Raw genomic sequence first — 27,447 nt, 5'->3', positions numbered from 1 at the left:
TTGCAGTCGTTGTTTCCATCCAAAAATGCAAATTAGACTTATACACAAAACCGCAATATTGCATAAAACATTTGTGAATAAAACACCATTTCCATTTGATGAATCAAAGAGAACAAAATCACAACTTCCTGATGAGCTGCTGCTAAATATCTTAAAGAAAAGTGGAATATGCTTTGTTAGACAAAGCCAGTGTGTGTGTGTGTTTAAATATAATAAACAACTGATGAAACACAATGAACACAATCATAACTGACTTTTGGAAGCACAAGATTGCTTTCATTTTTGTTATTACATGATCTGTTAAAAGAAAATTGCATGACTTATTTGATGCGCATGGTGGGATTTACTCTGTAAATGTGTTTCCATAAATGCATTTCCATTAAGCACTTTTTGTGTGATATTCCCGCATGTGTATAAAAAAGGTGGATGGAATCAAAGCTAGTCTGCCAGATATTGCTTTGATAAATAAATAAAAGCAATTCCCTGAAGAAAAATGCACCAAATTAGGTTAAATGCTGTGCTGATAGGATACTGAATCGCTGAAGCAAACCTTCATCTTTGCAATTTATTAACACTCTAATGTTCACATTATGTATTAAAACAAGTCCATCTATCCAATGCTTATAATAAGTAGATATGATACATACCAGCACCCCCTGTAGAGCTCCTTTACTCACCTGCTGTGGGGAGTCAGTGACATGAATTTATTCATCGTTTTCATTTATATATATATATATATATATATATATATATATATATATATATATATATATATATATATATATATATATATATATATATATATATATATATTTTTTTTTTTTTTTCACAGTTTTATTTTTTAATGCAAAATCCCTTACCTTGAACTGGATCTTGGTGACGTCATAGCTGGCTCCTGGTCTGCCATTACACTTGAATAATTATGGCAATAGGCACTGCCACCTATTTACTCAAAGAACAAGTGCTCTTATATTTACAATGGGTTTAACTGCTAAAATCATTCCCTTATAGTCAAAATGATGGCTTTAAATTGTTAAATGAAAACGTGGCTCTGTTTAAAAGTGCACAGCTGGTTAATATGGATTATAAATGGCAGCATGGCTTTGATTGTCACAGCGGGTGCAATCAATAACGCTGATGAATGCACACCTACACTTAAAGATCAAGGTTACATGTCTTCATTTATATTTTATTCAAGCCTTGCCAGTAAAATGAAGCAGCACATTTGTGATGTAAAAACAATATCACAGTTTTTGTTTCCATTTGAGTTGTCGACAACATGCCAAGAGATTTTTTTTAAAGATTGTTGACGCCATTCAAATATTCGTGTGCTGTTAAACTTACTCCTTTATTACAAACATCGCCTCAGGTTTGTTTTTTTCCAATTAATCATTCAAGTGAACTGTCAGTAATAAAATAAAGAACAAATTACATGCTTTAGAATCAATTAAAACAATAGAACACATTTAGTAAACACTGAGTCAGGTTTAAAAATGAGTCATTCAAGTGAACACTCGGTGATAACGTACAGAAATAAATACAAGGAATAGAACAGTAATACTATACTAATGATTGTAAGCAGCGACTCAGTGGTTAGCACTGTCACCTGGGCCAGTTGGCATTTATGTGTGGAGTTTGCATGTTCTTCCCGTGTCCATGTGGTTTTCCTCCGGGTGCTCCGGTTTCCCCCACGGTTCAAAGACATGTGCTATAGGTAGATTGGGTAAACAAAATTGGCTGTAGTGTATGAATGTGTGTGTGTGTGTGTGTGAATGTGAGAGTGTTTAGGTGTTTCCCAATACTGGGTTGCAACTCGAAGGATATGCACTGTGTAAAACGTATGCTACAATAGTTGGCTGTTCATTGCGCTGTGTCAACCCCTGATCAATAAGGGACTAAACTGAAGGAAAATGAACGAATGATTGTAAACTTCATGTATTGAAATTAATAATTTACAGTCAATAAATAGAGCAAATCAGATGCAGTAGAAATGAAAACAATAAACCAGTAGTGTAAATAGTCTAAAAATTGCTTTATGATTCACATGGTTATGAATTAATCAAGTCAACAGAGACTTTTTTATTTTTTATCTATAAGTACAGAAAAAAATTTCAATAGCTGTGTCCCAAATTGCACACTATGCACTTATGCACTATTTACTTATGCACTTACACACTCTTCAGCGTAGTATGTGTATGTAGTGTCATTCCAAATGGAACACTAATGTTTTTTTACTTAGTGAAAATTCAAACCATTTCACTAATGACGTTTGTCGGTTGCCAAATTAGTGAAATAAACAACCAAACTACCAAATAATGCCTGCCCTGTGTATAACCGCAGTCACCATCGGAAGGCGGTATAAATACTCTTTTAGGAGAACTTTACTTTCACAATCTAAAACAAATAATGTATCCAACATGAGCGCCTGAAAGCTCCGCCCCTTCCACTACTTGAGCAAAGCAGCAGCTGTTGAGTGCGTGAAGTGTCCAACATTCCACACTTCATTTTACCGATTGAATAAGTGCATCATTCAGGTATTTAAAGTGCACTTATTAGTTTGAGTTTTCAGTGTGAGCACACTACTTATACTATTTATACTACAAAATAGCGTAGAATAGCGCATAAGTATGTGATTTGGAAGGCACCTGTTGACAAGATCCAAATGCAAATGATAAAAATGGCTCTTTAAGTTTTCTAATGAATCTTTCAAGTTAACAAAAGTAAAGTGAATAAAGGAACAAATCACATGCGATAAAGTTACAATAGAGCAAAGATTCAAGATTCATGAACATTCAAGTAAACAGCAGATAACCTTCAAATAAAACATTTAGAAAAAATCATGTTGTTAAGATACAAATGACATAATAGAAATAAAAAACAGCAAAATGGAGTTAGAAATGAAGTAAACTGATTCAGGTTTATGAATTAATTTTTCAAATCAACAGTCAGTAATACTGTGAATTGAAGCGCATTACAGTCATTAAATTGAGCAAAGTGCAGATGATTTAACCATGCTGTAAGTTTTCAAATTACAAATCAAAGTAAAAAAAATAGAATAAAAGAGTAAAGAAACTAAGCATGGGCTGGTGTAAAATACTGACAGTTTGATAACCTTGGATAAAAATATCACGTTTTCATGGTATTGTGATCACGGCTTTAAAATAAGTTCCTTTTAAATGTCCGTGTAGAAAGCAACAAGGTTTTCCCCACTGAACACAACACATTTTATTTTTAGAAACATTTAAAATATTTTGAAACAGTAAACATGCCAAGTTAAATAATTCAAATAAATCATTGACTGCTGCAGTCTTCATTAGTTCCAAAAACAGATTTCTTTACAAAGGCATTTTTGGGTATCTTTCTTTTCTGTGGGTAAAAAGTAAAGCCACTGCACGGTTCAGCTCTACAGCATGCTGGATGTTGGTTTTTAAGCGATTTGCTTTTCAGATGTTTTCTGAGTCGTGGGCTGACCTGGAGCTTTTAATGTGGAGGGTGCATTTCTGCTGGAGATAGTGGTTCCCTAAAAAAACTTAAATAAAATACTTGTAACAAACATGTGAAAAAACAACAATACAATAGCTTGCATATACCGTAGAAATGGTATAACAAAAATATTAGCAGTTTTAAAACCTTTTCCATTCTGTGGTAAACCTTGAAACCAGTCTCATGCCTAAAAGAAACAAATCACTTTGTAAAGATTACCAATAAAATAAGGATTCAAATTAGGTTGACCATGCATACATTTTTCTAGTAATCATTTTATAAATAGTCAGTAATAGATTTAAGTGTAGACAAATAACAAGGAATAGTTTTTAAATTTTTCAATTAAAAATAACAAAGTAGAGAAACCGATTGCATGAAATATAAGCAGAAACAAAGTTAGAAATTGATTTTTGAGTTGAGAATTGAGTTTTTTTTAAATAAATCAGCGACCAATCTAATTTGATCAATCAATAAAAACAAAAGACAAATTTTTAAATTTGCAAATAAATTCCTACTACTACATAATCCATAATTTGCTTTCTTTTAAATTCCACACAGTAGAGTATGATAAAGTGAACAAAGATTGATATTAGGTAAGTGCTTGTTTTTAAATGAACCATTCATCAAAATGGAATTAAAAACAACAACGTAAAATTACATAGAACAACAGAACAAAACACAACAGAACAAATACAATATTTTCTTGCTCTCATTATGAATGATTCCATGTAATTCCGCAGAATAAAACATTTGTAGTGATGCTACTCACTACATCACGGTAACCAAATACCTGTTTTTCTCTAGTGTGGTTTCTAATGCCCATTTTTAACAATCCATTGAGTTTTATATAAACCTACAAATGAAATCCTCTGCTACTATTTTTCTCATACAGTATCCTGTTTCGTCTCAAAATATATCATATTACAGAAATGGGATTGTTCTGGCAACTCATGATGGCTTTTGATTGAAGTAAATAGTCAGTCATCAAAATATAGGAAAAGAAACAAAATGACCCTTAATGGAAAATAGAAAAAAAGATAAAAACAAACTGCAGAAAGAACATTGTCAAGTAAATAGAGTGCTGCTTTATCCAGTGATATCATTTGTTATGGCAAAATCACATGATTTTTTTGTTTTATTAGACATCCATAAATGAGCAACATCACACAAGTAGCAGTGCGTTATGGCTCTATATCGGGAAAACAAGAGACTCCTTAGAAACAAACAGATGGCCAACCAACAAGTAACTCAGGGTTATACAAAAAGTGGCTAACACAAAATACATACATTCCTGAAATGAGTCCCATCTGTAAAAAGTCTTATGTGCTATTTTTGTAAAAAATACTGGTAACACTAATGCACGTATTATTTTTAAGTAGTTTGAAAACTTTATTTTTTTTAGCAAAAACACAAAAAAAAAAAAATGAATCATGTAAAAAATTACTAAATTTTATGAGTGTTAGATGAGGATTTTAATATTATTCGCGGAATGTGCTTTTATAATTTAAGCAAATCCACCACAATTTACTCATATTTATTTTTTTTTAGCAAAAACTACTTTAAAGAATCATGTGAAAATTACTAGGTTTTTTTGAGTGATAGATGATGATTTTAATATTATTAGTGGAATAATCTTTTATAATTTAAGCATATTAACCACCTTTTACTCATATCTATAAAAAAAATATTCATTCATGAAATATAATATATATAATTTCTAATGAAATACATACAAAATGCATTTTTGCCAAATATCATTTTATTACATGTTCCACTGATAACAAAATGGTACATACAATTTGTTAAACAAATCTATTTAAAATTTACAGCAATGTTAAGCTTTGAAAAAAAGGCCTTTATCCATGTCATGGAAAAAATGTTCTGTCAACTTTCTTTTGTAGTAATAGTCACATTTTAGACAAAATATGACAGAATTGCACAACATATAAAACCATTATAAAAGCTGTATCTCAAAATAATAGCAACACAATCAGTCAATCCAGTGCAAATTCCACCAAAGTTTGCAACAGTGAATTTGTGTCAGGAACTTATTATAAGTTTGTTTTTGGGTGATTTTAATTTGGGAAATACAAGTATAAATCCAGTTCAGCAATTCTAGATTTTCCAAGCCAGCCATGACTCACTCATCCTCCAAGACAATGCAGAAGTCCTCATGGTTGGTCATCCCTCTGGCAGACAGCAATTCTCCATGCATTCCTTATGAAATTGAAATTATGCAAATGTAAATTTCAAATGTTTAAGGTTTACTAAAACACATTAAGGAAATACATTAAGGAAATAAACCATTTCTTTGTATCTCTGTGAACAGTAATCCTCCAAAATGTTTGAGAAGACATTGCTGACTGACACTATAACACAAGTACACCAGTATTTTGACTAATAATGAACAGGGTGTTTTTTAAAATGTATACTAGGGTACAAAGATATAAGTTTATAAAAACAAACCATATTAATACAAGGAATAGTGCATTCAACAATGTAGTGTTTGTGTTATATTTTTTGTTTTTTGAAAAATGCAAAAATATAAAAGGCAGTTTTCAGAAAACTATAAATATCTGAAACAGTTTGAGACACTTTGCGCTCCTGGATGAGCTCTTCCTCTTTTTCATACAAATACACCAGCAACAGAAGACGACATTGCTCATCTCCTCCCTGATTTAATGTAAGGTCTGATGCAACAAAAGTGTAGAAATTAGTAATATTGCCTAATAATAATAATAATAATAATAATAATAATAATACACAAACAACATGATAAAAATACCTGCTGTATGGCAGCTATAAACTGCTCCTCTTTTGTAGGAAAATTATGTAAAAAGTTTCTTCATTATTCTAAAAAAAAAAGCAAACAAATATTAGTATTTCTAAACAGTATTATATAAAAACAGTTTTACATTACAGTATTATATAAAAACAGGTAATTGCATTACATCATCAATGCTGTAAAAGAAACCTTATGAAATGGAAAAACACTAGCTGTGCATAAACTCCATTGAATAGCTATATAGCTAACACACTAGCTTAGGCTAACCAACAAGTTCACTGTTGTTTGTCCACCCCGCTTAAATGTTTTCTGATCAAACTAGGCTCCTGAACAAGCTTGAACAGAAAGTCTCTTTCCTAAAAGAGCTTATTCAAGACAATAAAAATTATAAACTGTTTAGGCTTACCTCTTAGCATGGTTACTGTTGATCAGCTCCTTCAAAATGTTGTCTGGTCACTGCCGTTGTTGAGATTCAAATGCAAAAATCTCAATCAAATCCACATAATTGAGTCAATTTTCTTTAAATAAACGTGAAGCCATCTTTCCTCAATTTTATTAGCTTAGCTGGTTTCTCAAATTAAGCCTTATAATTGCAATGGTTTCCTAAAAAAACATAAGTGAACGTTATCTCTTGATTTTATTAGCAAAATATTCTCAATATTTCTTAATAAATCCAGAATATCAATTTTGAAAATAAAATATGACCATTAATTTTAATGACCACATACATTTTTTTAATGAAAATTACAAGCCTCAAGATTAATTTTTTACAGTGTAAACTATTGTGGCCGAGAGAGCAATTACAACAACAGCAATTAGAAACATTTCCGTTGTGTTACATGATTATTTGCAAGTGTTGTGACTAATTGCTGCACAATTCTTCAGTTGTTTGTGTTATGACCAATTGCTGTGCATCAGTTGTTTGTGTTGTGAGAATTTGCAACAGGTGTTCTGTCAAATTGATGAAGATTGTTTGTTTATTTTCTGGTGTTCTTTGAAATTGCATGTGCTTTTTTAAATTGAAGCGCATTAATCTCTCTCGGGCACCGTACAATTAACTACAATTACTATGGTATAAATACTTCTACTATACTACTATTAATAGCACCACAACATACAAACAAGAGAGATTGACTTTGAATATCCTTAGAACGTCACTTACTAGATTTATAAAATTTTGTTCAGCTGTAGTTTGAAATTACGAGTTTTTTTTCTTATTATGAGCTTATTATGTGGTCTCTGTTGCCATCTTGTCAATGGACAACTTCAACTATCTTTTTTTCTGCTCATTGATAGGCTGATGGCGCTGATGGACTGTATCACCAGAATGATAAATATTTAAAACATGCACACCCTTATAAAAAAACTGTGTAGTTGCAATCTAAACAACTACATTCTCGTCTGAAAAAGCCTCAAAAGTACATTCAGATCCAATCAGATTCAAGAACCAGATGGAACTATCGTATAAAGGAATTTATTCCATAATTGCATTTCCATCATAGATCATATGCATATCATTTGAGCACTGACATTTTTAATATACATTTTTTTCAAAAATATGCACACACTACCAATTTTCCATTTACGCAATACACTAAAATGTGCATAAAAATAGTTGAATGGAAGCAGCAGCTAATGGTACTGAAGTGCTAAACCTCTGACATTCCTAAATATTACCTGTCCTTTAGAAAGAAAGAAAAAGTAAGAGTAATCTAAATTTCTTCAAGCTCTTAAAGAACACTCCATTACTCGCAGGGTTATGCCATATTGACCTGTCACGTCTTTGCACGAATGATGCTGAAAGATACGAGAATGAATTGAATTACATGTCTTTGATTACATGGATTTGACCTCTGCCGTGATGCTGTTTTCAGGTGAACGAGGCGGAGGAAGAGCGTTTGAGGAGCGAGAGGGAGCACCAGCGAGTCACTCAGCTTTGTCAAGAAGCAGAAGCGCGCGTGCAAACCTTGCAGAAAGCTCTGAAGAGGGTCATTATCAAGTCCAAGCCTTATTTTGAGCTCAAGGCGCAGTTCAACCACATCTTAGAGGTATGCATCAGCTACAAAGGTATTCAAGGACTGATGGCTGTATTGATTTAAGTAACGAAATGGAGAGCTTTATGAAATGCAAACTAGAGGTGGGCTGGGAAATGAATAGAAACTTCACTTGTGGCGTATAATTTATTCATTTGAGTTTTTTAGTGTTTAACAAAGTTAAAAGGGAAACGTTCAGTCCTACTGTTTTCTCATTCAGTAGTGCTGTCTGACTTTGAAATACAACACATTACAAAGTGAAATGGCTTCCTCGGACAATTCGTGTTGACTTGAAATGGGGAATTAAATTGAAAACTCAAGGTAGTGTTCACCCTATGTCAGCACTTGAACAATAAGTTTTACTTTTGTAATGGGACTTTTTGTTTAGTTGTTTTTATTCTTTTGTTACTGATGATTGTGTTACTGAGACTGATAAATGCTGTGGTAAATTGAAAAGTTAAGGCAATCGCCAGTCAGTAATACAATACAGAATAAAGCAACAAATGGAACAAACTGAGACTATGGTTTGGGTATAGAACAAGTGAAAAACACGATTCTGCTATAAAAAGCACAAAGTTCTCTCTTAAATATAAGCTTGAGATGAGTAGTATGAACAGAAACTTGTTGCAAACAAACTATACAGTTTAGTTTTTAGTGAATTTAATAAAGTTAAAAGTTAAACTAAATTGTTCTGGCCTACTATATTTTTTTTTAATCAATTTCCTGTCTGATTTTGACACTCTCAACTTTCCAAAAATAAAATGGGTTGTTTTGATCATTTATCCTGATTTAAAATGTTAAAGTCAACTTTGTTCACATGAGTTTGTTTTTTGTTTAGTTCTGTGATATTGTTACTTTATAAATTTTTTTTGACCTTTGTAAACATTTACTTAATATCAACAGTCAGTAATACATAATAAAGCAACAATTTACGAAAACAATAAAACAAATCCAAAGTAATAGAGAAAGTATGTAATAAAATTAAATTCTTTTGAAATACAAACTTTGTAATGTAATTTGTTTACCCATACAACCTTTTTTTTGTATAGATTATGGATTTCAATATTAGTGGGTAGATATACCTAAATATTATTAAATAAAATTAATTAGGCCAAACAGAATTTTTTGCTATTTTTGCAGATGATTTTGTAAAAAATCTGCAGATTTATGCAGAAATATTCTGGGAGTATCGTAACTAAAAACGAAAAATGTAAAATAAACAATTATAGTTTTTAAATTTTTATTTAATGTTTACAATGCAAATTGATCCACTTATTTGGTAAACTGTCACGTAAATAAATTAAATAAACACTTTCATATTATACAATAATATTACTTAAATGTATTTAAAAACTGAATAAATATAAATTTACACACACTTGCACAATTAAATAAATAGACTCAATGATGGGTTCTGCAGAAATCTGTGCGTGCAGATTCCATGTAGGCCCAGTCATTACTAAATAGTTTTAACAGTACTATATTTAGGCTAGTCTACATTAATCCGGATAAATTTGAAAATGGCTTTTTCATCTGAAAATGCTTCATGTCCACACTATATAAAAAAAAATCATCCACAGTAAAACAACTGAAAATGCACACAGATGTAAGACACTTTTACCTGCGTCAAAACAGCCGCGTGGTTATTTTTCTTTCTGTCTGTTTGAAATGTTGCAGCAAAATGTTGTCTGCTTCCGCCATTGAACAATAGTTCCCAGTAAATATTCCCTATTTTTTGAAGAAAGGAAATATATGTATATGAGCATGTACAACTGAGCAGGTACAAACTGACAAAACAGACAAGATTTCAAAACATCTGCCTTACAATCTCTCCACCATGTTAGCTGAGTTGGTCACAATTTTTAAAAAAACTTTTTTCATTTTGTGTTTGTGAAAGAAGGGTTTAATTTCCTTTCATGGTGTGTGTATTATATATCTATCAATTACAATGAGAATTTTGTTATGACATCATGAGTTTTTCCTCCCTATGATTTTCTCTTTCATATGTAGACTATTTAAATTATTTAAAGTTTATTGTTTTGATAACTTCATGTTTATTTTTATGCACATTCATGGCTCCTGATGCAGGCAGGTGCGTCGTCTTTTCTTAGGGACTAACTGTAAGGTAATTTCCCCCGCACATTTAGACGGTATAGTGTGGTTGCTTGAAGCAACATCTATAATTCAGAATTATTTTATAGCCGTTAAACAATTTAAAGACCTCTGATTGAGTTTTATACCATTCGATGCGAATACGCAATTCTTTAAGGAGCCATTACAACCTACTAACCATGTTCTGCCCTAAGAACATGGTACAACTCAAGTAAGAACAAATGTAGTTACAAACTAACTAGTAAGTCTTGCATTACTGTGTAAGCAAGAAGTTACGATAAGCTGGTGCAACCTTACACTATTGATTTACTTACTATAGTATTGTAAAAAAATTGGTGCATGAAATTAACAATTCCTTGTTTTTGTTTTTTAATCTACCATGCCATGTTTATCACCACTCATAAACAGGAGCACAAGTCCAAAGTGGTCCTGTTGGAGGAACGGGTGGCGAAGGTGAAGACCAGATATTCAGTTGCCCTCCGCAACCTCGAGCAAATCAGTGAGCAGATCCATGCGCAAAGGGGGCGCATCCGGGCCGCCAGAGAGCGCAACCGAGCCCGGGGTGGGCGGAGCTCTCCAGTAGGGGCAGAGTCTGAGGGCGTGATCCAAGCCGGGGCTTATGCAGGGGTGGTGGCTAATCCTTTAATGGATAACGATTGGGCGGATCAAGAGAAAACCAGGCAGTGGGTGGAGAAACACAGGGAGGCGGGGTGGGGCCAAAGAGAGAGAGCAGAGAGGGCGGGGTCAGACTCCATGTCAGTCATCAGTCTGCAAACCATAGCCTCTGATTTGGAGAAGTTTGATTCTGTGGAGCATCTGGGCAACTTGAGCGACGTCGGCAGTATAATAGGCGAGGAGAAGGAGGCTGAAAGCGAGAGAGGATTTCGGGTTGAAGATAGAATAGTCGTGAGGGAGGTGGCAAACCTCTCGAGACAGGATGCAGAGAAAGGCGCCTCAGGGACGGACAGGCAGCAGAGAGATAGAGAGCGAGAGAGCTTTGTGAAGCAGCACCACAGAAGTGTTAGTTTGTGAGGGAATTAGAGTTGCCTGTTACTCCACCCTACTGCTTTTGGAGGGGTAAAGCTTGCCCGCAGGCTTCCAGGCTAGTTTCTTAACCGACTACAAATGAATCGGCTAAAAAATGCTCTGCATTTTCTTTGATGCAATTGTGGCATTAAATGGAGTTGGAAAAAAATATTTTGAATCTCTCAAAACACATTCCATCTGCAATCCATTTGTTAAGTCATGATATGTGGAATACTGTTTCCTGGTTCAATCCTCTGCTCATTTAAATCGAGAAAAAATTATCATTGTTTGGTCATATCCTACATTCAATAATTTTTTTTTTACAAAATCGGGATGTTTGCTGCACTCCCAGACATCAATACTTTAATGATTAATTAAAAATGTATCTCTCTGACCATCTGATATCAGGCATGGATAAAAACAAACAAAATTATGGATATTAATAAATAAAGGTTTCCCCGAATAGCCTGATAGAGTGTTGGACCCTGAAACTGTGACATGTGATGCCAGACTTAACAATTGGATTGTTTAATTGGACAGATGGCTCCACTTCCAAGCATATGCCCATTGGTTGAGCCAAGGTTGCTTTGTTCGATTGGTTGGGATGCTCAAACAATTTTTAGGAAATTAACTTATGAATGGCTTCATTATTGCTGCCCTTTAATTTAAGATTGGAGAATGCTGATAAAAATGGCATGATCCATTTTTAAGAGTGCTGTCTATGGAAGCCTGTTTCTACCAGAGAGTATAAAAAAAATCAGATTTAAATTAGGAAATTAAATTAGGAAAATATAAATTAGGAAGTGACATTTTAACTTGCATTGTCAGACTTAAAGTCCCATTGTGAGATGTAATGTTAAATGTCCAAGGAATAAAATTAAAGATTCTTAGAATAATTTTTCAAAAATAACCCTAACAATAACTTTAATTATAACTATTAACATTCATCCAAATGTTTTTTTTTTTTTGTTTTTCTGTTCTGTTATTGTTATATTTGTGGAATATGCTCTACTTTGATTTCTAGAATGGTTTTTAGTGGTTTGTTTTTTTATCATTGTTGTATTATTATAGTCACCGAGCCTTAATTTTTGAGAAAAAAGCACCTTCCCAAAAACTCTCTATCGTATATTCAATTTGCTGACAATTGCACATAATTTCTGAAGTTCATATAATTTTAAAGTTCAGTTTAAAAATATAAAAAAATGTAACCTAGAAATTATAATTTTTTCAGTAATTGTGATCTATTATAAAAAAAGAAAATCAACTTTACATCTGTTTCATTCATTTATGATTATTGAATAAAAAGTTTAACTAATACATTTTTCCAATTAATTTTGATTAATAATTGATTTGATTCATAAACTCTTTAAAATACCTAACATTCTTAAGGTTATTTAGATTCTATAATTTGATGTTAATAGGACATGTACCTTTTTAGGTAAATGTACAATAATAAACTTTAACACCACTGAGGTAGAATGTAAATGTGATTTTAAAATGGCTTTAAAGTGATTTTAAAGTATTTGTGAATTTGTAAATAAATATAAACTCATCGGCCACTTTTTCACTATCCAATTACTTGTTAAAGCAAATTTCTAATCAGCCAATTACATGGCAGCAACTCAATGCATTTAGGTATGTAGACATGGTCAAGACGATCTGCTGCACTTCAAAACAAGCATCAGAATTGGGTTGTTGGTGCCAGACAGCCCGATCTGAGTATTTCTGAAAGTGCTGATCTACTGGGATTTTCACACACAACCATCTCTAGAGTTTACAGAGAATGGTTCGAAAAAGAGAAAATATCCAGCAGCAGTTTTGTGGGCACAAATGCCTTGTTGATGACAGAGGTCAGAGGAGAATGACCAGACTGGTTTGAGCTGGTAGAAAGGCAACAGTAACTCAGCAACCGAGATATGGAGAAGAGCATCTCTGAATGCACAACACGATTAACCTTTAATCAGATGGGCTACAGCAGCAGAAGACCACACCAGGTGCCACTTCTGTCAGCTAAGAACAGGAAACTGAGACTACAATTCGCACAGTCTCACCAAAATTAGACAATAGAAGATTGCGAAAACGTTGCCTGGCCTGATGAGTCTCAATTTCAGACTGGTTTCTTGAACATGACGATGAGTTTACTGTACTCAAATGGCCTCCACAGTCACCAGATATCAATCCAACAGAGCACCTTTGGGATGTGGTGGAACAGGAGATTGGCATCATGAATTTGCAGCCAACAAATCTGCAGCAACTGCTTGATGCTATCATGTCAATATGTGCTAAAAGTTCTGAAGGCAAAAGAGGGTCCAACGTGGTACTACAAAGATGTACCTAATAAAGTGGCCGGTGACTTTAAATTGCAATGGCAAAATTTATTGAGGTCATCCCAAAATATTCAACGATATATTGATTTTTGTGACAGGTCTAATATTATGTACCTTGTCAATGCAACACAAATGGGACGAATGTGTATAGTAAAGCCATTTTTAGTCTGATGTATGTATAATATATATGTTATTATGATTTATTTTAATTGGAACATAATTAATTGGAAAAATTCATTATTAAATTTAAACTTGAGTCAGTTGCCATTTTGTATAAAACTGCTATTTTTAAAAGAGTGGAAACAGGCTTCCATACCAACCCGACTCAGCACATCGTTCAAATGAAAGGAAAGCTTCTCCAGGGATGCTGACCAAAGGTATGTTCATGCCATGTTATAATAACCGTAATTATGAGACTCCAGCTTATAATAAGAGTTCACATTTTCATACAGTTTATAATCACATCTTTTAGTTTTTTTGAGAGCTACAAACCTGTACCACGCAGATAAAAAATGGGGAACACATAATTTTCAAACACAGCTCCTAAAAGTACATCACATGTTTCATCTAAAATTATGCTAATTATGACAAGGCATGAATGCAGCATAAGATTTAGAAGTATTATAATGAATCCATTTTCAGATGGAGAATAATCGAGCATTAACACACTTACGCTGATTGATGTGGCATTATTGTAACACTGCACTACAGCAGAAGGGGTTCAGATGTTCTCTGCAAATTAATGAATAACAATAAGGAGGGGGTTGAAGTGGTATTTTAGGCAGTCCACAGGGATTTGTAGTTCTCACGCTCTGATCTTGTCTTTTCTCGGTTGCTGTTTCCCAGTCGGTCAAGGGACAGGAGAAAAAGACACTTCACACAAAGAAAGGGAAAAGCAACACAAATGAGAAATGGATTGAACACGAGATGTAACTCACCTCTGTGAGTTACTCTCACTTTGGAGCTTTTAAAGGCATAGTTCACCCAAAAATGAAACTTTACTCACTCTCAAGTGGTTTTAAACTTTTTTTTTTTTTTTTTTTTTTACAAAAGAAGATTTATGAAGAATAAAAACTGGTAGAAATCATTCAAGATATTTTATGTTGAATAGAAAAAAGTGGAGCATGGGTAAATCAGTGCCTCCAGGATTTTGTGAGATTTTTGTATGTTTTTGGTTCAGCTTTTCATCAAATGTGCACCAACATTCGTGGCTTTTTTGTGCTGATTTGCAGCAATTTAAATGCTGCATTCTTGACACAATTGGAACTGGGAATTTCAGCAGTAAAATGTTTAACACCCAACCTCAATTTGTTATTCTAGCTGCATTCTAGAAATTTATTGTTATGTATAAAGTAGGAAAAAATCTCAATAAAGGGTTGCCTGGAATGCAGTACTCACAACTGTGTTACAACATACCATAACATCTACGTATGTGCGCATTGGGGTTGCCCCTTTAAATGTGTTGATATTGTTTTATGTGGCCTTTTGAAGTAAAGGTTGTTGGAAATTGTTACTTAGTGAAAATGTAACTTATGTTCAGCACGCGATGTGTGCTTCAACTGGATTTTCTTTGAGTAAAGGCATGTCACAATGAGTATGTTTACATTGGATTCCAATAATCTGATTTTAATACGATTAAGACAATACCCTGATTAAGATTCTACCATGAAAACAGCGATTTTTGATTAATTTAATCTTAAGTGCTGATGACTTGTGGAGTGTGCCGATTTTAGTCACATTATTGAAGTGCAGTACATACATGTAAACATTTTAATCAAACTACTACCATTCTGTAGGATTTTCGTCGCATTTTGCAACAGGATGGTCTATACACACACCGTTTGACACGATTCTCTGCACCTAACGAGTCAGTGAAGGATCACATACACCCGCATGCAAAATGCAGAGTTTGTTTTCCCCATACAGTGTGCAATATTCCATTAAAACAACACTCTTCCAGCAGTTCATACTCTCATCCAATATCTCGTTTGTCATGAATGAAATGTTCCTGAATGAAAGTAAAAGTGCCAAACTGCAGTTAAATTCGACAAATTAAAAAACGAAACACCCAAAATTGCGTAAAACTTTGGAGAAAATGTGGAAAGTGTGGTGACACAATGACGTTAATGGAATTATGTGCTATAACATGTAAAACGGGATCATGAAAGGAACATTCAAAAAGCAACTCATGTAAACACCTTATTATATTATTGTCTTATTCAGATTAAAGCAAATAATTTGACTACTGATGTCCATGTAAATGTAGTCAATGACATTATAAAAGCATCTAGATCTGGAATTAGCAGAAAATTTGCTGTATTTCAGAAAAAAAAGTGAGATCCTCAGAATTTTGAGCTTTATTTTGCAATAAATTCAGTGATCACAAAATCCCGTGAAGGACTGGTAAATGGTCACATAATTTGTTTACAGTGAACTGTTTCTTTAAAAATTTAAATTTACTCTCTTTCGAATGATTCCAAACCATTATGATGAACACAAGAAGAAATTTTATCGAATGCAGAAAACCTGTAATCATTGATTCCATATGTACTTTAATGTGTATTTAGATAGCGAATTTCTCGTGTATGGCCTTACACCCAAAGCGCTTCACAATCATGAGAGTGGTCTCTCTACACCACCACCAGTGTGTCGCATCCACTTGGATGATATGATGGCAAACACAGCACAACAGCGCCAGTACACTCACCACACACTAGCTATTGGTGGAGTGGAGAGACAAGAGACAGTGATAGAGCCAACTCTGTGGATGGGGATGATTGGGAGGCCATAATAAGGGCTGATAGATGGTAGTTGGCTAGGACATCGAGGTTATACCTCTACTCTGTCTAAGAGGTGCCATGGGATTGTGAAGAAGCGTCTCGGTTTATCGTCTCATCCGTAAGACGGCACTCACTAACAGTATAGTGTCCCCTTCACTATACTGGGGCATTAGGATTCATGCAGACAGCAGGTGGCCTCACTAACAACTCTTCCAACTTCAACTTAGTATAAAGAACAAAAATATTATGGAAGTCAGTGGTGACAGGTTTCTAAATTTATCTAAATAACTCACCTTGTGTTCAACAGGAGAAAGAAATCTCTAACAGTTTAAAACAAGTAAAGAGTGAGTAAATTATTACAGAATAAATTTTTTTGGGCGAACTATGTTTAGGCTTTCTTTGTTCTTGGTAAGTGTGTAACTTTACACTGTTTTTTTTTTCTTTTTTATTTAAGAGACTGACAGCCTTGTCAACATCTTTTCTTTGGTTCTGGGTTATTTGACACACATGCTGTTGATTATGTTGTATTTGACTGTCATCTCCAGGTCAATATCTGGAATATTGCTTTAATTCGGCTGTCAGTTGGTATTGTTTTGTAGCATCACGTTCTAGGTCATCTATTTGTTGAATTTATTATACATTTCAGATCTAAAGTACTGTTTATATTGATTTTTGAGACCTTTTTGACAGCTGTATTATGATTTTAGGTCAGTCCGGGTATATTAGAGGGTCTTGTCTTGACAGAAAGACAAGAAACAGAAGATGTTTACAAGTTTACAAGCGCGTCGGTCCTGCTGGATTTTTACAAGACAAGTTGAGTAAATAAAACAACAGTAGAGCGACTGAATGATGAATGACATAACTGTGTTTTGCAGATATACATGTGGTATGCTAGCTGTTTGAACAAACCGTGCTGTGGACAGTACAGTATTGTTTGCAAGTTTACATCCTACCCACTTATTCTGAATTTTTTTTTCAATGTAGATGTTGTAGTTTTTGTCCACCAACCCTGTAAATCTATTTTTCCTTGTCATAACCTGTACAGATTGCTCACCTCTCCTCATAGTAAATACACAATGCTCTGTAGAGTTAATCCAGTATGCTGCTGTCTCACTCCATTCATTAGGTCACTTGAATTGTGTGTATATACAAGCTGATGTATGACAAATACAAATAATCCTTACGTGACTGATAAATTATTCTGTAAATGTTAATTTATTGCACAGTTAGAGATATTAAAACTTGAATTTAACAACTACTGTCGTCTTCTGGTTATTCATTTTGGTTTTAAAAATAATTTGCGCTATTGTAACAAGGCAACTTCGAATCTTGTGTCATAACCATTTTTTGAAATTTAGTTTTTATATTCTGTGACTTCGTCTCCTGCCTCTTGTAATTTGAACTTTATTTTGTAATGCAACAATATTATCATGATAATGGAAGATATTTTATAGTTAAAAAGGCACATCAAAGTTAACAAAATATCCAACGCTATTTCACGGCAATTTGTAACTTTTGGTATTAGCTAATTCGTATGAAATCTTATTTGTACAATTTAGTATGATTTGCTTATCCCCAATGACGGTTTGGTTTAGGGGTGGGGTTGCATGCCACGCTTCCTTTTAAAAATCATATCTTTTTGTTCAACTGAACTATGAATTCATTTGCATTTTGCCACAAAACCGATACAACTAACGTAAAATAGTTACGAATTGCACTTTTTATAATAATGTCGATTTTAACAAAAATTTGATGTTGGTTTATCTCTTAAATGTTTAAATTTTGACTTTTCTGCTAATACTCATTTATTTGTGCCTATATATCTTAATAAATGTTTATATTATCAATATATTATGTTATAAATATTTCTTTATCACAACAAACTCATTTATATCTTGTATTTTGGCTTTTTTTGTAATTGTAGGGGTTTCCCAGTTTTGTGTTTACAGTTTACGCATATTTCAATATTTTTATATCTCACACTTGCTACTTTGTTTCTAGCAATGCAACACAAATACTCATCCAAGTGTCGAAATGTTTCTTTATTTCAAAATGACAAAATTATTACTCATAAATGGCGTATTAAAAGGTAAAGATTGCGGTGAATTCTGACTGTAATCGAAACCTTTTCTCACATCTGTCATCTTCTGTTTTTTATCTTGGTTTAAAAAAAATTTGAGCTTATGTAACAATGCAATGCAGCGAATCTTGTGTTGCAACTGTTTTTCGAAATTTTATTTTTAAATTCTGCGACTTCGTCTCCTGGCTTTGAATGCCTCTTGTAATTTTAACTTTATTTTGTAATGCAACTGTATTATCATGATATTCATATCATGAGATTTTATTGTAAAAAAAAGGCACATGAAATTTAATATGTAATATTTATTGCTATTTCATGGCAATTCGTAACTTTTTGATTTAGTGGCTAATTAGTATGAAATCGTATGATCTCATTCATACAATTTAGTAAGATTTGCTTATCCCTCAGTGACGGTTTGGTTTAGGGGTGGGGTTGGGTGCTACGCCTCCTTTTAAAAATCATATTTTTGCATTCGACTGAACGACGAATTAGCGACGAAACTGAAACAACGTAACGTTATAGTTACGAAATATATATTTTTTGAAGATGGCGATATTAATATTGGCTAAAATGTGATGTTATGGCCTAAATTGCTAATTTATTTGTTTCTTTATGTCTTAATAAGTGTTTACTTTATTAATACAATATGTTATATTAATTTATATATATATATATATATATATATCACTGAAAAGTCAAAAGTAAACATTTATATTTTGGATTTTGGCTTTATTTCTTGACATTGTGGAGTTTTGTGTGTTCACAGTTTTCATATTTCTATATTTTTTTGTAGTAATGCACTCAATCACTCAAATTGTGATTTCAAGTGTCAGTTTTTTTTTTTTTTTTTTACAAATGTGACATAAAAAGGTGAAAATTTATTGCAATTGTGAATTTTGACTGTATTCGCAACATTTTCTCACATCTTTGTTTCTTAAAGTCACAAATATTTCTCTCTATTATGTCTAACTTAACATATTTACTTGTAATTGTGTCTTCCAGTTGTTTGTATATCTCACAATTGCAACTTTGTTTCGACAATAACTTAAATTGTGACTTTCAATATCTTATTTCAAGATATAACTTTTTCACAATGCCAACCTCATTTTTTTTACATTTGTGACATTATAACTGGCATTAGGTGACATTTTCCAGTCTGACTTTATCTCTCAAGTCAGTTTGCTGAGAGTGAGAGAATTCAAGATGAGCACTAAAACAAAACTCTGCCCTCTATTTAATATTCCATTTCAGATGGAAATACATTATGATGCTGAAGTCGGTAGAGATTTTTCTGTTCACTTGGACTTTAAGGTCTGGATTAAGCCATAATTAAAATGTTAGATGGAGGAGAAATGGGAAGCAATACATAACTACTGTTAGCAACTTTGTCAAGGGACAAATTAAGGCATAGCTTAAGAGTATAATGGTCAGTGGTGGACTGAGGACAAACCACAAAATGGCAACAGGGTGTTGAGGCATCCAAACCTATAGATGGCCATATAGGCAACAAATTCTATCCCATCCATCTAGGGCTTTGTGATATGACAGTATATGGACGCAATAAATAGTCTATTGTTTCTTATTATGCTCTTTCCTTTATTTCATGGTGTTACAAAATACATCATTTACTCTAATACTTTTTCATCTTTTGAATGAGCTTTATGGATGCCTGAATAACAAGCATGGTGAAAAAGTTGCAAGCTTGAAAGTACATTTATGTTTAATATTTTAAGTTTGACCTGTAATCGGTAGTTTTAAAAAGTGTTTTATATTCCATTAATATTAATTGTGTGTTTCTATATTATTAATCAAACATTTCCCCAGACATTCTACATAAATTGAGAAAAATAATCATAAATGAACAAGTACATAATTAAGCTTATATTTTAAATTGACAAAAAAAAGTAGACCTTTCCATTTGTCAATATTGAATATGTTGTGATGTGTATCGTTCTCAGGATATTAGGTGACTTATGTACTGGTAAGATTTTTGTCATTTCGCCCAGCCCTACCTCCATCCATCAAGTTTTTTTGTTTCATCTATCTATTGATCGACTAATTAAAGTGCCTTTAATGGGCATGCAAGCGTCAGAATGTGATCTGGTAACAGTGAACTGGTAACAGTTTTCTTTTTCTCGACAAGATGACACCAGGATGCTCTGTAAGATGATGACATGCCAGTAGAGGGAGTGTGATGCTCTGGGTAATGAGACACTGGGAAACCCTGCGTCCATTGATGTTGATGTTAATTTGACGTATGCTGTCCCCACCTAAATACTGTCTCCTTTCATCAGGATAACCCAGCCTGTCACAGAAATGTTTGAAGAGTATATTGAAGGGTGGCCTCTGAATTCCACACACCTAATCCAGTTGAGCATCTGAAGGATGTGCTGGACAAACAAGTTTGATCTCTGACAACTCAACCTTATAACCTACAGGCTTTGAAGGATCTTCTGATAACATCTTGGTGCTTGACCAGGGGACAGCTTTCTGGCACACAGGGAGTGACACACAGTCTTTTTTCTGTCATGGGTTATTTGAAGGCCACTTCAAAATCTAAACAATGCTTTGTTTTGAGTCCTGTCAACCATGGTTAGAGTTTGTGAGCTCTGTGATAGTTATTTAACACTTCGCAAGCTGTATTAGTGATAAAACAAATCATCATGTTTACAAACATTATTTACAATCAAATAAGACTAGTGTAGAAATGTTATGGGTGCATCTGAAATCGCATACTTCCCTACTATATAGTTCGTTAAAATCACTCCGTGTGTCAATTCATAGTATTGGAAAGACAGTAGGTAAGAAGTACCCGGATGGCCTACTCGAGGTGAACTTTACCAAAAGTGAAGTAAACAGCCGCTTAAGATCCCAGGGAATTAAGGGTCCCCGACAAATGCCCAAAGACCTATATTTATCATAAAGCTCTTTTATAAATTTTCTATCATATGTTGTAAAATCTGTCTATAACCTTTGAGATTTTAATTTAATGACCGTATTCTTGAGCACCCACATTTAACTCACAAGCAGCAAAATGAGTAAGAAACAGACATCTTGTGAAAGTTTCTTTGCTAAGGGGATAAGACCATGTGAAGCACCCATGAAATGCCAAGAAATGGATCCACAATTCAACAAATCAGGTGAATCCAGCATGTCTGTGCAAGAAAAAGATCAACTGCTGGAGATTGCAAATGATGGCGGTCTTTTAGGGCCCTTTGTTCGCATATTGCGTCTTTTCTAGAGTTCATGCAAGTTCGTTATTTCCAATGGAGGTGTGCGGCGTGACGCAAGCGCACTGCGAGTCACGTAACAAGAACCTAATGCCTCATTCAGACTAGCAGCGACTTTGCAGCTGTCTGTTGCATTGGGTGGCGACTTGCTTCAAATGCAAGGGTGTATAGGTATATACAGCAGGAGTACAACCAGCCTCTGAGTGAACAGAGAGAGCCTCATGTGAGCTCTACTGGTGCTCCTATTGGCTGTCACTCAATTAAGTCGATCTTCATTTGCATAAAGTTAATGGATTCTCACCTGTGTCCCGTCACTCGACACGTTCACCTGGTTGGTAACGGTCGATGTCGCTCGAATTGACAGAGGTTGCCAGAAGTCGCTCACTCTCCGTTGAAATGAACAACTGCTTGTCGCTTTGCCGCTGCAAGTCGCTTGTAGTGTGAATGAGGCTTGACTGATCAGCTTCTTACTTTGTCTGGAATATATACATTTCGGTAGACTAATAATATCAGACAAACACAGAGCACCCAAACACTGCAGTGCTTTGTAATTTTTAATTCAAAAATAAAATTAGTATTAGAGTGACAGCAATGTTTTTTTAGCTTGCTCCTCTGAGAAAACAGTTGATGGTCAATTAGCAAACTACGAACCACCGCCCCAATCAATCTTCTACACCCCCTCTCTGCCAACCGTTTTTTCCCCATTGGAAAATGGTTACTAACGTTTCTCATAAAAGATCCATTTTTAAAAAAAAGCCTAATCTTCAAATCAAACAAATCCAATGATTTACTTGACATAATGATAACTTCGCACCAAACTGAGGCTTTCGTTTTATAGCTATATACACTATAAAACATATATGCAAATTAATGCAATCCGATATGTAAAAAACAAAACTATTTTACTTTATGCTATAGTAGCCTATACTAAAAATCAACATAAGATTTTTAGTTACAATTAGCAAGGTCACTTTTGTATTTGTTCTAATCTAACAAATGTTGCACTGGAGCAGGACAAAACTTCAATATTATGAAAAAAAAAAAGTCTTGCCCAGGTCTATCTAAACATGCTATGCCTAATTGCTTCCGATGGTCTACCCGCTGATGGCATCTGGACTTGCTAAGCAGGGCAGCGCTCGGTCAGTACTTGGATGGGGGACTACCTGGGAAAGCTAGGTTGCTGCCAGAAGTGGTGTCAGTGGGGCCAGTAGGGGCCGCTCAACCTGTAGTCTGTGTGGGTCTTAACGCCCAAGATATTGATGGAAACTCTATACTGCTCAGTGAGCACCGTCATTCTGACAAAGACAATATGGCTGCCATCGTGTCATTCAAGTGGATGCTGCACACTGGTGGTAGATGAGGTGATTCCCTAGCGATGGGTCGTTCATGAATCTTTAATATGACTCGGGAACTACGAGTCCTCACAGGGAGTGGTTCGTTCATCCGCGCATTTGCACATTTGTGCAGGTGGTATCGTTCATTTCAAGTCTTCATCACATTTCAAGTCGTTCATCGCGGAAAGGCAGAAGCCAATCATACATGTTTAAAGCCAGAAAAAGAATTGAACCGTTCACCTCTCGAGTCCTCTGTTGGGTCTGAGTCACTTGTTCCTCGCGGGCCAATCATACGCGTTTAGAGCCGGAAAAAGAATTGAACCGTTCACCTCTCGAGTCCTCTATCGGGTCTGAGTCCCTCTTTCCTCGCGGGCCAATCATAAGCGTTTAGAGCCGGAAAAAGAATTGAACCGTTCATCTCTCGAGTCCTCGGGTTTGAGTCATTCTGTCACGTAAATAACGAATGACTCAAGACTCTAAAGGTGAACTAATTATCATGGCTCCTATCGGCTCAGACTGTGTACATGGGTTAAGATTATATGTGACTGCCAGTGTACCGTGAACGATTGACATTTGAAGACATGAAGAGGTGAGCTGAGCAAAGAGACAAAAATGCCTTTATTGACAAAAGAGCAGGTAAACATTAAATTATTATTTTCTCCTTCTTATAGTTTTCTATTTATGACTTATTTGTCGTGCAATTAACCTTTTGGGCTAGTTGTAGATGTGTTTGGAAGCAATTCGTAACATTTCAATAACATTTTGGCAAATTGAACCAAATGAACTTGAACCAAATTGAATTATCTTAAGGAACGAGACTCAAAGATCCAAGTCAGTAAAATGATCCGAACTTCCCATCACTACCCAAAAATGTGTAAAGGTCTTTGAGTGTCCAGAAAAGCGCTATATAAATATAAGGAATTATTATAAATTACTATTTTTTCCTAAAAAGTGTCAACCTAAAAGGGGTTGCACACTGAATGCACCACTCAGAGCCGTAACACAGCACACACATGAGAGATGGAAGTATCGACACCAGACACGCGCATTTGAATGTTATTTAAAATTAAACTATTTGGATATCGCTCTGTGGCACGGCAGAAATATGAACAGTGTCCTGAGTTGTAGCTGGGTGGGTACTACGAACAGCCAGCGACTTGTAGTGCTGGTGTGCATACCCTGACCGACCGTGCCGAGCGGCACACCTGGTGTGCAACCACCTTAAGCCTCTCTAGGCTTGGCGACTTATGTACATTTTCATGTCTTGTGTCAGTGTAAGTTACCAACCCACCAAAAATAGCATTTAAAAATGATACATCGGTTGTTAACATGTTGTTGTGGTGCATTTTGGGATTACGTGCACTTCCAACAGTAGCTGATGATGCAAGCTGAGATTGCAAATCTCAGAGATGCAATGTCAAACACAATACACTCAATGGAGCTAGTTACGTCACTGTGAGGAGTATGCTTAGGGGTGGGAGAAAAAAAGCATAGCATGCAGCTCAGACTGCACCAGGTCTGCATCCAGACCCCTCTCCAACGCTCACTATGGTTTCAGACATCACTACAAATGGCTGCTCTCTCAAACAGTGCACTTACTGTATGTAATGTTATAGGAGTGATTTCAGATACAGCCTCAGTCCGTGATGGACCCTTTTCACATTTCTGGGTTACTCGGTAAAGTCATCATAGTTGGGTAAACGTTCATTCTATCAATTCTGTCCATCTATCCATCCCTATGTCCAGTGCTTATTTTGTGAATTGCTAGGTCCCAGAAGAGATTGGGGTAATGGATCCGGCATGTTAGCAGAGGAGGGAGAGGTGTCGCGTACGTGAGTAAAGAGAGAGGGGTGGGGTATTTGTGGTTGGTTGTGTAGCGAATGAAAGTGAAGAGGTGGGGCTATAGCGGATGAAAGGGAAAAAGCGTATGAGGAGGGGGATCTGTAAATTGGTTAAAATTAAAGTAAAATAAGGTAAAGTAAAATGAGGTAACTACAATTTTAGCCGTTTCTGTCATTCTATCTGTCTGTCATTTTATCACTCTATCTGTCTGATCTGCTGTTCCATTGCTCCATCTGTTGCTTTCTGTCGGTTGATCGATCTATTATTCTGTCCATCTGTTAATGTATCGTTCTGTCCATCTATCATTCTATCCATCCATGTTGTCATCAGTCCATCCATGCATCCATTGTTTTATTGCTCTCTATCCATCAATCTATCATTCTATCTACTGTTCCATCCATCCGTCCATCAATTTTTTGGTCCATCTTTTCACATTTCTGGGTTTCTCAGTAGCAGAACTTGTCATATTTGGGTAAATGTTCTCTATTACAGATCAGTGGTCCGTTAGATGTTTCATGTGTGTTTGATTAGAGTTGGAAAAAAACTCTGGAGGACTGACCTTGCTTACCCCTGCTCTAACCCTTGAGCCACAACTGCTCTCCAGATTTGGAAGCACATGCGAACCTCAATTACTTTTTAGACTTCAAATTAAGAGAGATTTTACTTGACACAACTACATCATGCACATTTCAACAGAAGATGAGACGTTTGCTTACTTAAAGTCGAGGGCTGTCCTGGGCAGTTGCCAGGAAATCGCTATGCTGTTGCTAAGCCGTCCTGCAGGCTTGTTCCAATTGCTAGCCCTACTCACAAGCAATAGTAATAGCTATGCTTGGCTTAACAAACACCACTAATTACCAGTTACATTGAAAGAGTCTGAATTGCTGGGTAATTGTAATCAAGACGGATGGCGAGTTCCCAGGTTTTTCTTGGTTATTTTAAGCCCAATGTTGAGCCGAGAGCAGTGGGCCACTCCAGCTACCTGAAATCAATCAGATGAGCTGGAGGAACAGGACTTCCGTAATGAAAAGAGAATGAGGGGAGGAGATCATTCTCCATCTTCAGCCTTTAATTATTTAACAATGATAAAAATATCGAGTAGAGAACTCATGGAAGCAGCCATCAGGGAGAGAAAGGAGTGCGAGCGAGGATGAATGCGATGTAAAAAAGCGATAATTGTCATGTTGAAAGGGCAGTAAAAGGGAGGATGGGGGCAGTTTAAGGTGAGAGACTAATTTCCTTGCGACTGCAGATAGTGAATGTGACATTACATGTGGGAGTTTGTGAAAGAGACCTCCGAGATGACAGCTGAGTTTCAACTGAAAGATGAGGTGCCACCGATAGCATTTGTAACCGGAGATCTTGCATCCTCCCCTCCCTTTCTCTTTCTGGTTTTCATTATGTTGAAATCTCTCTTTTTGACTCACTGTTGGGATACCTGAGGGGAAACACATGAGAAAATGGCTTCTTTTGATTGTCAATTTGGGTAGGTACATTACAGACTGGACTGTTTGTAGGTTCATACATCATGACTCATTTATAAACATATAGTTTCTATCATTGATGCGGTGCTTGCAACTCTAATTGTTGTATAAAGTGATGGTTTACCCAAAAATATAAATGTACCCTGCATTTTCTCACCCTGAAGTAGTTCCAAACTTTAAAACTTCTTTTTATTATGCTAAACACATAAGAAAAATATTTGGAAGGATGTTGAAAATGGTAGTCATAGTATAGGAACAAATGCCCTCAACATAAGCATTTACCAGAACGTTCCAGAGGTCCAGCCGGGACTCGAACTAATGACCTTCTTCCTGTGGGGTGACATTGCTAACTATTGAGCCACCATGCCGCCTACTGTATTAGAAAATTGTTTAATTATATTTTGTAAATATTGCTAATAGAGAAAGTATTGAAACGCTCTTGTGTGTTACAGAGCGAGTGCGCTTGTGCCAGGGTGATAACTCTACTGTCAGGCCTAATGGAATAGATCCCACTGATCTTGCTGTCTGTGAACAACCTTGGAATAGATTGACCAGTGGAGGTCTTTGTTCTGAGCTGGAAAAAAAGGGAGAACGAGATCAAGACTGATCTCTGTTCTGATGAACAGAATTGATCCAGAAACAGGAAGAGCAGGGTAAGTCATCTCTTTGGTCTGTGTAACAGTTGGCTTGGTAAGGGAAGATTTATCTGAAGTCTGGGTTTCAGAAAACTGACCCTGACATAATTCAGAAGATTTCTTTTACAAACTTCATGCTTTGACTTTTCACTACTGCATACTTCTTCTCACTTCTTTACAAAATAGTAAAATGTGAAATCTGTCTATCTATCTATCTATCTATCTATCTATCTATCTATCTATCTATCTATCTATCTATCTATCTATCTATCTATCTGTCTGTCTGTCTGTCTGTC

At 35.1% G+C, this 27,447-nt stretch overlaps 1 protein-coding gene across 1 annotated transcript in view; it reads left to right on the top strand.

The window, feature by feature from the left end:
- Positions 1-17,804, top strand: part of sh3bp5lb (SH3-binding domain protein 5-like, b) — a 33,984-nt gene extending 16,180 nt beyond the window's left edge. The window contains exons 5-6 of the mRNA XM_087295834.1: positions 8,143-8,316; positions 10,822-17,804. Coding sequence (XP_087151960.1) covers positions 8,143-8,316; positions 10,822-11,445 — 798 coding nt within the window. The 3' untranslated portion in view covers positions 11,446-17,804. The remainder of the gene's footprint in view (positions 1-8,142; positions 8,317-10,821) is intronic.
- Positions 17,805-27,447: the final 9,643 nt, after the last annotated feature.

Source organism: Danio rerio, chromosome 19 (assembly GCF_052040795.2).
Source record: "Danio rerio strain M-AB ecotype USA chromosome 19, GRCz13ab, whole genome shotgun sequence".
Lineage (NCBI taxonomy): Eukaryota > Metazoa > Chordata > Actinopteri > Cypriniformes > Danionidae > Danio > Danio rerio.
The sequence above is the reverse complement of the archived record's forward strand: the minus strand, read 5'-3'. Positions and strand labels throughout refer to the sequence as shown.